The sequence below is a fragment of the Macadamia integrifolia genome, chromosome 7 (genome assembly GCF_013358625.1).
Source record: "Macadamia integrifolia cultivar HAES 741 chromosome 7, SCU_Mint_v3, whole genome shotgun sequence".
Classification (NCBI taxonomy): domain Eukaryota; kingdom Viridiplantae; phylum Streptophyta; class Magnoliopsida; order Proteales; family Proteaceae; genus Macadamia; species Macadamia integrifolia.
In genome coordinates this window covers 26881907-26894602 of record NC_056563.1, presented here as the reverse complement: position 1 = coordinate 26894602, position 12696 = coordinate 26881907, and the positions used below count along the sequence as shown (strand labels likewise).

The window sequence follows — 12696 nt, the reverse complement described above, 5'->3', positions numbered from 1 at the left end:
CTAAACGGGGAGAGAGGGAGAGAGAGAGAGAGAGTAACTTAAGAACAAAATGTATACCACCTTAAAGCATGAGCAACAAACATTAGGACTTTAATCTACAGAAGAATGGAAAAGGGAACAGCTAAACAAGAGGGAAATCTAGCTTTACAAAGTCCAAAGAGATTAAACAAGCATGTTCTGTTTCAACTCTGCACAAGTGTGGAAAACCTAAATGGGGCTCAATGCTCCTCAGGGATGCTCTTCAGAGCAGGCTTCCATGGGCTTCCTTTCTCCTTTACATGTTCCACTCTCCTAAGATGTCTCCTCCTCATGGCCTGCAACCTTTGTTCTAATGACACAGATGCTTGGTGGGTGTTGCTCTCACCACTCCCCATCATTGCCAACATCTGCTTCACTTCTTGTTTCCTCACCATAATCTTCATCCTCACGACCCCGCCTTCATTGCAGCGAGAAACAACGCTTCCACCATGTACTTGAGCTACTTGAGTAATCGACTCCAATATATTATTGCACCTCATTGTCTCTGATTACTAACTCTCAAAAGATGGAAATCTTTCTTTGGAGAAGAAGCCTTTTCTGCTTCTATCAGCCTCAACTCCAAGGCTTATTTGTTTTCTTTGAGCTCCTAAGCAATAGGGACTTGTATATATATATATATATATATATATACAAGTTCATGAACGATGTCCAGAGGATCTAGGGGCGCACACAGACAATCATGTTATTGGCTTTGATTATTTCAAGATGGGTTTTGAGTTAAACAAAGAATACTCATAGATTCTCCATTTTTAATTCCAGGAAGAGTAAAATAACATTCGAATTCATTGGTTTATGACCCAAAATGCCCACAATTCTAGCCTTGCCTTCAGTTGACATCTAAAGCATTTATAAGAGTCAAACAATGTAGTTTTTGGACCTCAATAGATACTGATTCATCTCTGAAACAGAAATCCTTTACTTACAGAATGATATTGCTCTACATGTAGGTGAAGTCGGTGAAGTGTCCTTATAAGACAAATTTTAGTTAGTTAATTAAACATCTCCAAACTCCTCACATGCAAATCCGATTCTTGCGCAGATAATGAAATAAAATGATGTGTTAGTGGTAGAATAATATGTGAATTGTTTATTTCTCAGCTTATCAGATTCAATATGTGGTTGCTTAAGGAAGATGGAATAGTTTGAATTCATTGAATCGGGTATGGAATCGAATTTCCTATGATTGTGCTGCCCGCAATTCGCGATTGTCTGATCTTCTTCTTCTTCTTCTTCTTCTGCTTCTTCTTCTGCTTCTTCTTCTTATCTACCTACTATGGTTCTTGCTTTAGTTATAATTTTCCAGGGAGCTATTTTAGTCCAACCATAGTACTAGACCTTATAAGAAGTTGAAATTGAGTTTTATCTTTTGAGACATTGTACAGGTTTAGTGTTTCTAATTAGTCCTTACTGTAAGATGGATTTCAGGGTTTCAGGGGAATAGAATGCCTAGCTTGGAACATGTATCACAATAAAGGTCTGTAGACCAGGAATCTTGCTCCACTAAACCTGTCATCCGAAGAGGATTTTGGAAGAATGGTTTCACATGTATCACATACTCCTAATAGGTTGCCAACATATTACATTAATTAGACAAATCTAGATTTAAGGATCCCTGCATAACCTAAGGTTCCCAACTATACCCTAAGTCTATAATCACCTGAGGAAAACTTTTGCTTTAAATGAACATAATTACTGTCCATGGTTGTGTTCAATAAAAACTTGAGAAGATAGACATGGGTTGTAGAAAAACGAATTTTTATAACGATGCAGGAAACCAATGGAAGTCTCAAAGAAACAATCACACAATGTAAATATGAAGGCTTACATGATTTGACGAAAATATGATTACAACTGCTCATCCTCACACCTCTTTCAGATTACAGAGAATAACATTCTCTCTTCAAATATACAGTAAAAAGTGACATAGGCATATATATTACATAAATACCCACGTAGTTCTATTATGGAGCTTTAGGACTCAAGTCTTACAATCCTTCAGAATCAATCCACAAATGAAACTGACGGAATACAAGACATCATACCCCAACATGGGCTTCTCCTAACTTGTATCCCAGATCTCCCAATCATCATAGGTGATGAATAGAACTAGTAGTAGAAAATATGGGCTGATGAGCAATTATTAATATGTACCCTTTCACTTTTGAGTCTTTTGAGTTATACAGACAAAGAAACAAAAGAAACTGAAAATTCCAATTTGAAACTCCAGTTTCTATTGCTACTAAGATTCTTAATAAGTGACACGAACTCCCTGGTATCTAAGAATTTCCCCAATAAGCTCACCTCTACCAGAGCCTACGTACCTCCCACAGACCTTACCATCCCTGATGAACAAAAATGTAGGCACCTCAACAACATCCATGTCCTTCAAAAACTGCATGCAGCTATCATTCTCATCACCGTTCATCCTCGCGAACACAACCGTATCAGCCATCTGCCTAGATAGCTTAATCACCGTTGGATACACCTTAACACAGGGCCCACAGTGTTTCAACCCCACATCAAGGACAATCAGCTTATGATCAATCTTATGTTCCCCCATCAATGTCTCAACATCTTCTCTACAATGCAACTGCACCACACCAGAATGGTTATCTCCATAATATAACACATCCCCTACAAGCTGGTCAGGGCCTATGCCTTCTTCTTCATGGATCTTCTCCATACTCTTGTAGAAGCTGAAGTGAGGAACTCTATCAATCTTCTCTCTCTTACAGAGCTCTATAGTCTTCTCAGACTCATCACCCATCACAAGAAGGAATTCAACATCGTTGCAGGTCCTGCTTAGGTCCACCATGAAAGGGTAAATCTTGCTGCTTTTATGGCTATGGCTGGCGGCGTATTCAACCACGACGAGCTTATTTTTCGCCATTTTAAGAGCTTCATCAAACTCTTCGATGCTATGGACCTTCTGTACTCGTTCATCACTCTCTACTTTGGGGGTATCAGAGGCTGTGGTTGCCTTAACAATGAAGTGGTGGTGGGTTTGAGTAGTAAGGGTTGTTTCTAGTCTTTTTAGTGATCTGGGCTTGGGGAAGATAGGGAGAGTGGAGGAACTGAAAGAAAGGTCTGTCTTGGGGAAGGTTGAAAGAGAAGAAGGTAGACTAGACAAGAAGTTTGCTGTTGTAGCCATGGAAGTGTTAAGGTAGGTTTTTGAGGAATTGAAGAGATAGAGGGAGAAAGTAAGGAAGGGTTGGGTGTGAATTGTGATTGGTCTTTGGAGATGAGGGTCCAAAGATCAACAAATGAAGAGGAGAGGGTGAGGGTGGACACTGGATATTATTGTTGTGGAAGAGGATGTCCACTCGTTTGATTTGTGGATAATATTATCCAGATTTGGAGTATTTTGGGTAGATTTTCTACTTATTGCACCTTGGAGGAGGTACTTTGCATATTCTCTTTTTGGGAGGAAATATCATTAAGGCCATGTTTGGTAATCAAGAGAAGGAAAGAAAAGAAGAAAAAAAAGAAGAAAAAAAGAAAAATTTTAAAAATTTTGAATTTGAGTAATGATAGACACATAAAAAATTATTGTGTAATTATATATATATTTTTTTATTTTCTTTTCTTGATTACCAAACACAGCTTAAGGATGTATTTGCTTGGCAATATAAAAAAAAAAAAAGAGAAAAAGAGACCTGAATTCATCTATCCGTTTCTTGCCATCTGAACATAACCCAAGTGTGTGGTGGGGAGATTCAGACTTTGGGCTATTTGGCTTTCTTATATGATTTGACGACAATGGATGATTGGAAATGAAACATATTGGTTGTGGGGCTAGATTCTCTTCTTGACCATGACTTCCTACAACAATCTCTCATTTATCCATTAGGTTTTGATTTCTTAGTTCAAATGATAAGGAAAAACTTCATGATATGGTCTGAGCCGTTCAATTCCTAACTTGATTTTGGATTTACACCTTCATCTCCCAATTTTTTTACTTTTGGATCAAGTTGTCCATGACTCATGGTGAAGAGAGCTTCAGTCACTAGATTTGACTCTATGATGAAATTCATAAATGATATTTAGAACCTTCGTTAGTAGGGACGAGAGTTAACGATGAGACTCATTGTTCTAAGAGTCCAATAGTTTCGAAACTTTTGGAATATGAATAAGGGTGATTAGTTGGAATTGGCTAAGGAAAAGGGAGATCACTCAATAGAGACAGACTCAACCTAGCCAGTTTACACCCTTACTAATTGCAATCACTTGCCTTTAGCAAATTTCGGAAAAAAGCTGAATAATTATTGCAATAATGGTATGTTATTTTTTCCAAATATCACATGATATCTATCTTGCCACGTTGATAAATGATTTGTCTATTTCAACCATTAGATAAGGAGGATATAATCTAGATTATGTTGTTTTATGGTTGTCCTTGTTGGCAACTCGACCACGTGGCGATGATGATGTGGCCAATTTGGGTGATGTAAATGAAAATGATGACATGACAGTGTCTAGTGTCACCGATGAGATAATAGAACTACTTGATATGCATGGAATGGTTTGAAACATCCTTAGTATGTGGTGCGGGTTTTTGGGTCAAAACTGGCAAAATTGGTTTATTTACAATCGGGGGTATTTTCAGCAGTAAAAATGACATTTTTGAAAGATTGTTTCTTCATAAAAAATATATATTGTAATTTATCTAGTCTAGTGGATCTGATTTTGTCGCATTCCGATACCGTATGAAGAAGTTACGGCATTTGTGGAAGTCGAGGGCAGTTTCAGCATTGAAGATGAATTTTTTAAAGGAAGTGTTCTCCACGTAATAATATGGAAAAAATCCTATCTTTCCAACGGTTCTAATTTCATAGCGTTCCGATTCCATATGAGAAAGATACGTTATTGGAAAGGTCTAGGGGCAATTTTGTCTTTTTATATAAATGAGTCAGATGATTGAGTCTTCTGGAAAGTCGTAGAGCATCTAGTTACGGTTCCAACGCACTTTGTTTCATCTCAAGCGGATATCGTATGAAAAAGTTATAAGTGTTTCCGTAAAGCCGATTTAAAAATTCAAATCAAAAATCCATCAGTTGCTCTCGGTGTTGGGTGGATTATTTGGAATTTATTTTTGAAATTTGAAGGGGTTTTTGTGTAATTTTAAGATTTTGAAGGTCTGAGTTGCAAGGGGTCTTTAAGCACTGAAATATATATGGAGGCAAGGGCTTGATTGTAATAAAGAGGAGTAAAGGGAAGTGAAATAGATGGTCCAGATTCGACCACGTAGGCTTGATGCCCATCCAAAGGCTGTTGAAATTTTGCGCTGACATGGACGAGATAGATGCTTTCTCGTAGGATTTGATTGGTTAGGTACATAATCCTTGATGCACTGGCACTACACTTTATCAAGGTATGTTGTGGTGTTTGATGCGTGCATAGAAAGTATAAAAAAGATTCCGATCTTAAGGATCTCAAGATCTGATTAAAGCTATCATGGAAGATTCGGATCCAATGGTCGATAAACCTTTCACTTTGTGAGTGGGAGACAAGCTCCCTTAAAATCCAGAAAAGCAACCAATCAAAGATCGACAACAAAAAGTGCATGCTGACCGATGACGTCAACATGACGTCAGTAGTTGACTATTTTATTCAAATCTTGTGGTTGAGATTTACTATCCGTTATTTTAATCGGACGGTCTAGATTAAGAGATTCTCCTTGATGAGATCTACGGCCATATTTGCGCCCCTGTTGCGCGTGCCGCCGGTGTAGCCTACGCCACTCCTACGAAGATTTCATTTCAGGCTATCTCATTGCTCCAACTTCAAATGGTCATATCTCCCTCATTTTAACTCGGATTTGGGTGAACCAAGTTGCATTTTCTTTGTTTTTTCAAGCCCTACACCATGGAAGTAAAAAAAAAATGAGTTTTGAGTGAAGGAAGGGTACAGTTTTTGCAAGAGAAGCTTCCCCCTCTTTGTTGGTCCTTGAATGAACATTAATACTTGATGATAAATGTTCTTAAGCCATTAAAGGAGGTAAAAGAGGTGGTTGAGGTGTGTTAATGATACATTAACTCAAAGCCAAGGAGGAAGAGCAGAAAGCAATGATGTGTTTGCTTTGAAGAGCAAGAAGCCAAGGAAAGAGAAGGTGTAAGCACCAAACTTGTCAGTACAAGTTTTCAGTCATCTCAGGCAATCAGTTGTGAGATTCTCTAACCTTTGATTTACATTATATACATGTATATATGTTAGGGTTAGTTTTGAATGAATGTATACATGCTAGGTTAGTTGTGGATGAACTGTAAGCATGCTAGCTAGTTGTGGATGTATATGCTAGGCAAAACTTGACTGTTGGGCATTTATATAAGCCCAATTTAATTGTATTCTTTATTGAGTGCTTAGTGGGTGCTAAGCATTGAGAGTGGGTGCTCCCGTGTAGTGGGTGTTACACATTGTACAAGCACTGCGAGTGTCATCTCAGCTTTGGCTTGAAAAAATTGGGTGTGGATGCTCTCGATTGTGGGTGCAGTCAAAAGTAGTGTATTGAGTAGGTACGAAGCTTTACAGACACTACTCCGGGGATGTAGGCAAATTGCCGAACCTCATAAACACCTGTGTTGTGGGTGCTTGTTGTTTGCATTTTATATTGAAGTGCATGGAATATGGAATGGGTGTGCACACTTAGAAGTGTCTATGAGAGGTTAAGTGTGCATACGACTGTGTGCAAACAGGGACAGGTATATCAGGTTTTTCTTAGCCAAACATAGGATAGGTTTTAAGGGATCAAAATTGGACTCACTAAATCACCCCCCTCTCAGTGACTGCCGAGTTACAACAGATTAACCATGTGTCATTCTCAAAGTCTAATTCAATCAAATAACGGTGTATATCCATGCATATGTACCAATACTCTATACTTTATTGTGCATGCAACTCTAAGTGGAAATAAAAAATTTAAGTTTATAAAAAAATATATAACAATAGATGACTCATATTTATCCTGTGATTTTTTAAAACATTATATTCTATTGTTACATCGATAACTATTCCCACCCCAAAAAAAAATATTAAACGAAAAAGAGGCAATTGTGTAGGACTCACAATTTGCACGCAATATGGGCACATATATAGATCACATGGCTGATCTAAACCATTGGTTCACCTCACGGATTGGCCACATGTCAATTTTAGTGTTTAAATTCAACCATATAGTATTGTATTAAAACTCCCCATTTATTTCCAATTGTCAAACCGTTATATTCATTCCTTGACTATTTCAACCAAGTTTAAACTCTTTTTAACCATCTCTAACAATCCATTTAGGTTAAATTCTTAGAAGTTTGAAGTTACCATGTGGCACCTACAACTTGCCTCCTATTAATAGGCTAACTTAACGTACGTAAGCCATACTTCAGCAACTTCCCAATTTTAGTTAAGAATTATAATACCACTAGAAGAACTTTGTGGTGAATTAGAAGGGAAAAAAAAAGCTGTTGGACCAACACACTATGGTGGGCTTCTAGCCCATGGGCTGTATAAGGATTGCGATTTTTAAGCCCATAATCGGGCCAGATTGGTCTGGGTTGAGCCTTAGTATTGAACCCAACCTATCCCGGCCATGCCATTTGAATGTATGAACCAGTTGTTTCAATCACATCTGGGGTAAGAAAAAAAATTCATAGGCTGCTCTCGGCCCGATTACAGCCTTTATACGAGGACCTTGATACCCGACCTCAAAACTTCAATTCTTTTCCCTTGTGCTTTTCGGCGTAGTTATCGAAAACGACGACCGGCCCCTAGACCAATATGGGCCCAGTGAAGGTGAACATGGATAATAACATGGACTCAAATCCTCTGCAGCTAACAATGAATGACAGTAAAGATCCAACTGCCTATCAGGGTGTGAAGGCCCGCACGACCAGGGGTGCTCATTTCCCCTTTTCTTTTTTTAATTTTAATAATTTGTTGAGAAAACATTATAACGTTATCTCGACATTCTCGGGATAAAACTGCGTAATTTTCAGTTCTCACCATCCATCCTGTTAACTTGCTACATGCGGACGGCCGGATCTCCTGCCCCTCATCTGGCTTTCTCCATCCTACCCCTTGGTCTCCTTCCTCTTCGGCCCCCCATGCGGCAGTGCCTTCTCCAACTTCCTCTCTCTCTCTCCCTCTCTCTCTCACAATCAGGTCGCCCAGCCAAGGCGTACCACCTTTTTCTTAATATTTGTTTCGTTTGGTTTTGACTTTGGAGCACATGGCGAAACGTCGGTGCTCTACGCCAGCTGGCAAATGCTGGAAATATCCCCTGCGTTATAATATACTTCAGATACAATTGGGGGCAAGTGACAGACGTTACATATTTTATATACAAAAAACACACCACCACTTACCGACGAGCCTCGTCGGTGACTCAAGAGTCTCTCCCTCTCTTGTTTTATTTACGAAGGGAAACTGTGGCGCTGTGAGTCCTGTGACTAGTGTCGTGTGTCCCACTCCAACTACAGCTCCACGCCCTACCCCCCTCTTCCCTCTTTGTCTTATTCTGTGTACGTTTAGTGGTCCTCCTACTCCTACTCCTATTCCTATTCCAATAGTTACTGAACCGTATCTTATATTAATCCAGGAGAAGTGTGAACCTAAACCAAAAAAATGCATTCCCTCCTCCCTAGAGATTGGAGAAATACAGGAGGGCAGATATATGGGAAGATCTCACATTGTCTCCTTCCATCCTATAAAAATGGAAAATGAATAAAAAAAATCTATACTTTCACAGTTCGAAGTTCAAAACCTGAATAATGTAACCTAGATTCATGAATCATGTAACCTAGATTCAAACATTCTCAGATTTATTATGTGCTGCTGCAACCTGCAAAGCCCTGTAAAGGGTGTGTGGGTTCAGGATCCTCACTCCTCAAAGAGTTACAGACAGGAAATTTGGGGAAGTCGGCATATAATCCAAAACCAGCTCTCTCAGAAAGCAACGAAAGAGTCAAAAATGGAACTCTTTAGGGTTAATAAAATTAGATTTTTATAAGAACCCTCCTGATTTATCTAAATCCCCTATAGCTGGTTACATCTGTTACAAGTCTACAACCAAACATCACAGATTCACAACTGTACAGCCACAACCGTAGACCAAAATTTATCAAATCAAACTTAAAAACGTTTCAAAATTTTACAATTCCAAAAAAAAAAAAAAAAGTCCCCATCTCCTTCCACAGTTAAGTTCATTTCATTTCAGTTCAATTCTCCGTCCCTCAACCTTCACCACATCCATAACCAGTAGAAAAACAAAAAGAAATCCAACCACAAAATTAATCCAGAAGAAGAAGAAGAAGTACATCAAAGATAATAATGAAATAAATTAACACAAAAAAAAGGGGAAGATGTGGTGGGGGACGAACTAGAAACAGAGTGGTTAAGGGAGCGAGACAGGGCACCGGTACCTCCATCAGTAATAATCCACTTTCGCTAGCAAGATTGGAAATTGCTTGGTTAATCAATAAGCAAAAAAAACCCTAAGAGGACTAGGACTGGGGCTTCCTGCAGAGGATCATGTGCATCGGAGTGAAAATCCCGGTCTCCCCACCTCTGGTCAGGTAATCGGCAGTCTCGAAGAGCATTTCATGGACGTCGACGGTTCCCTTCGGTGCAATCCCAACCCACGACAGCAACGTAACCAAGACGTGGTTCCTCCAGTAAGCGATCCTCCCCATCTTCAACCTCTGCCACCAGGGTTGGGATGGAGGCATGGCCAGATCCTTCTCCCTCACCACCTCGAATCCAACCTTCTTCGCAATTTCCGCAACCTCGTCGTACCTCCTCAACCCAGGCAGCGCATCTCCTCTCTCAATCCCCTGAACGATCTTTACGTGCTCCGGGTCCTCTCCCCTGTACTTGTCAGTGGTAACCCATTCGTATGACACATACATTGATCCTGGTTTCAACACCCTGTAGATCTCCGAGTACACCTCCTCCAGCTTTGGGGCGTGGCAGGTCGCCTCGATCGAGTACGCCCCGTCAAAGCTGTTTTCCGGAAAGGGCATCTCCAGGAAGTTTCCACAAACGACCTCACAGAGAGAATCAAGACCTGCCTTCTTGTTGTGCATCCGGGCGCGCTTCACCTGGTACTCGTTGATGGTGATACCCACCACATTGGCTCGGGAATGGGCGGCGATAGCGCGCATAGGACCACCGACGCCGCATCCGACGTCAAGGATACGATCTCCTGGTTTAACCTCGAGCAGATCAACGGCCATCTCTTCGTGGAGGCAGGTGGCTTCCTTGTGAGATTTCCCAGGGACGGAAGGGGAGAAATGGAAAGACTGTCCCCATCCCCATTCGTAGATGTCCGTCACAAGGTTGTAGAAAGTATCAACGAAGGCTGGAACCTTCTCCGCCGTCTCGATCTCCTTAGGTCGGCGGAAGAAGGTCCAATACTGCTTGTACTTGTCCAGAACCTTCTCCCTAGAGATTGAACCACCGGAAAGATCCACGGCACGCTTCCCCTTCTGCTCGGCTGAGCCCAAGATGCATACGAACCAGTAGAGACCGCCGGCGAGAAGAACCACTGTACAGAACAGTGTCAGAGAATCCATGATTTGATGGAAGCAGAAGAAGAAGAAGAAGAAGAAAGAGAAGAGAAGAGAGAGAGGAAGAGGCGAGATTCTGGTGGAAGAGGAAAGTGTGTTAAATAAAAAGAAAACTAGAGAAGGGGTTGGGGAAACAGAAAATTAGAATTAATTTAATATTAAACCATATCAAGGTGAGTTAGTGGTAATTAACTCTTGTACTTGGGGTTTGACCCACCATTCATCTGGCATGCCAACAGATGGCGTCCATAGCGCATCTAGTGCCTAGTCTTTAGATCATTGTCATATGTGAGAGTCATGTGACTCATGTCTTTACTTTACTCTTTTAAGATAATCAATCAATCAAATAATCAGATTGTGAGATCTAAGGCACACACCCGAACAAATCTAGGCACTACGCAGCAGCTTAGCCACCCATACTGATCACGTATACTTGAATATTTAACGTTATATTTAGGAGGAGGAAGACTGATTAGGCTGTAATTAAGAATTTGAAACCGTGTGGAATTTAAGCTGTAACGGATATCAGTTTTGTTCCGTTAAGTGACAGAGGTGTTGAGGTGTTGAGCTGTAGAGAAGACCTGTCAACATGTGGGGACTGGAATGGGACTAGGTAGGTGGATAAGTACAAACTTGGGTGAGCCATAGCCGTCTGGAGTCTGGACTACTTTATAGAGAGATGCTGATCAAGTGGGACTATGGGAGTATCGGTATCAACTATCAACCACTGGCCCACAGTTGCCTTAAGAGATCTGGTGGTTGGATTAGGACTTCTTTAGTTCTTTCACTACCGTTAAATCGTTGCGCTTCTACTAAAAATTGTTGGTCCCATAGAGAGATAAGGTCATCGTTACTTGATTTAAATGTTTTGTAACACATTCAATCGGAATCTTGATTATCAATGCTAGTACACGGCCGTAAATATGTACGGATTTAATAAGGAAGGAAGAACTAAGAAGAAGATTAATATTAAAAAAATAAAAGAGAGTGGCATAAGAGACAGTCTCTCTTCATTTACCATATACCATAGTTTCAGGTATCGGTATCATATATCCCAAAAAAAAAAAAAAAAAAAGTATTAGTATCATATTTGTTGCATTGTATCGATATTGGTTGACATTGATATTGATATTTGATCCATTTGAATCAATTACTTGTATCATATCAAGGGTATAATAGTACTTTTCTTTTAAAAGCAGGAAAAAAATGACCGAACCCAATCCATATCATCAGGTTGTGCATTAGGACACAATCACACTCCTTTATCAAAAAATAAAAAAATCACATTCCTCCATCCTTTCCAGTGATGATGTGTAATGATCTCATATCAATTATATACCAAACTGATTTTAAATCAATTTCATAAAAGAATTGATGAGAGTTGACATGGTCCTAGATTCAATCATCTTGTAAGTCATTTTATCGGATTGAGATCTTCCAAGTTTGTATCAATGTGATCATGTGATTGTATCATTGTAACTATCTATTTTATTGTACAAGTAAAATTACACTCCTTTCTTTTCGCGGGGGGGGGGGGTGGACATCATGGGTGAATGAGAAAGGTAGTCCTTGTTTCATTTTTCCCACACAGTGTGGATTATTTTTTTATTTTTTTAAGACAGGTATCTAAGTCCACATGCCCATCTTGACCCTACAACCGCATGGATCAAATCATATTGAAGTTGAATGAGAATCATTCATGATACAACTTTCCCCCAAAAATAATACAACAACAACAACAATCATTAACTTATCCCAACTGAATGGGGTCGGCTACATTGATATAATAAGGATAAGTAAATAAGAGATTTAGGGAAAGAAGTACAGCAGTATAGAAAGACGCATCATGGGAACATCCCCTATAGGGGGGTCAGCAACATGCGTCCTTGTTCTCCACATAATTCTATCCGAAGTCATACTAGAGTCAAGCCCTACGGTTTGCATATTGTTTCTCACCACTTCGTTAATAGTAATCTTTGGCCTGCCTCTATATTTTCTAGCTCCCTCCAAATGAATCTGATCACTCTTCGTTACTGGGGTCTCCGTTGCACATGGCCATACCACGTCAATTGGCTCTCACAGAGTTTGTCTTGGAATAGTG

General features: G+C 39.9%; 2 protein-coding genes across 2 annotated transcripts; both read right to left on the bottom strand.

The window, feature by feature from the left end:
• Window positions 1–1819: 1819 nt before the first annotated feature.
• Window positions 1820–3312, bottom strand: LOC122083665 (thioredoxin-like protein CDSP32, chloroplastic). The gene has a single exon (XM_042651534.1). It carries the CDS (start codon window positions 3188–3190, stop codon window positions 2288–2290), a length of 903 nt encoding a protein of 300 aa, XP_042507468.1. The 5' UTR covers window positions 3191–3312; the 3' UTR covers window positions 1820–2287.
• A 5980-nt stretch (window positions 3313–9292) lies between these two features.
• On the bottom strand, window positions 9293–10674 carry LOC122083056 (24-methylenesterol C-methyltransferase 2). Its single transcript, XM_042650727.1, has one exon. The coding sequence runs from the start codon at window positions 10599–10601 to the stop codon at window positions 9531–9533; it is 1071 nt and encodes a 356-aa protein (XP_042506661.1). The 5' UTR covers window positions 10602–10674; the 3' UTR covers window positions 9293–9530.
• Between the last annotated feature and the right edge of the window lie 2022 nt (window positions 10675–12696).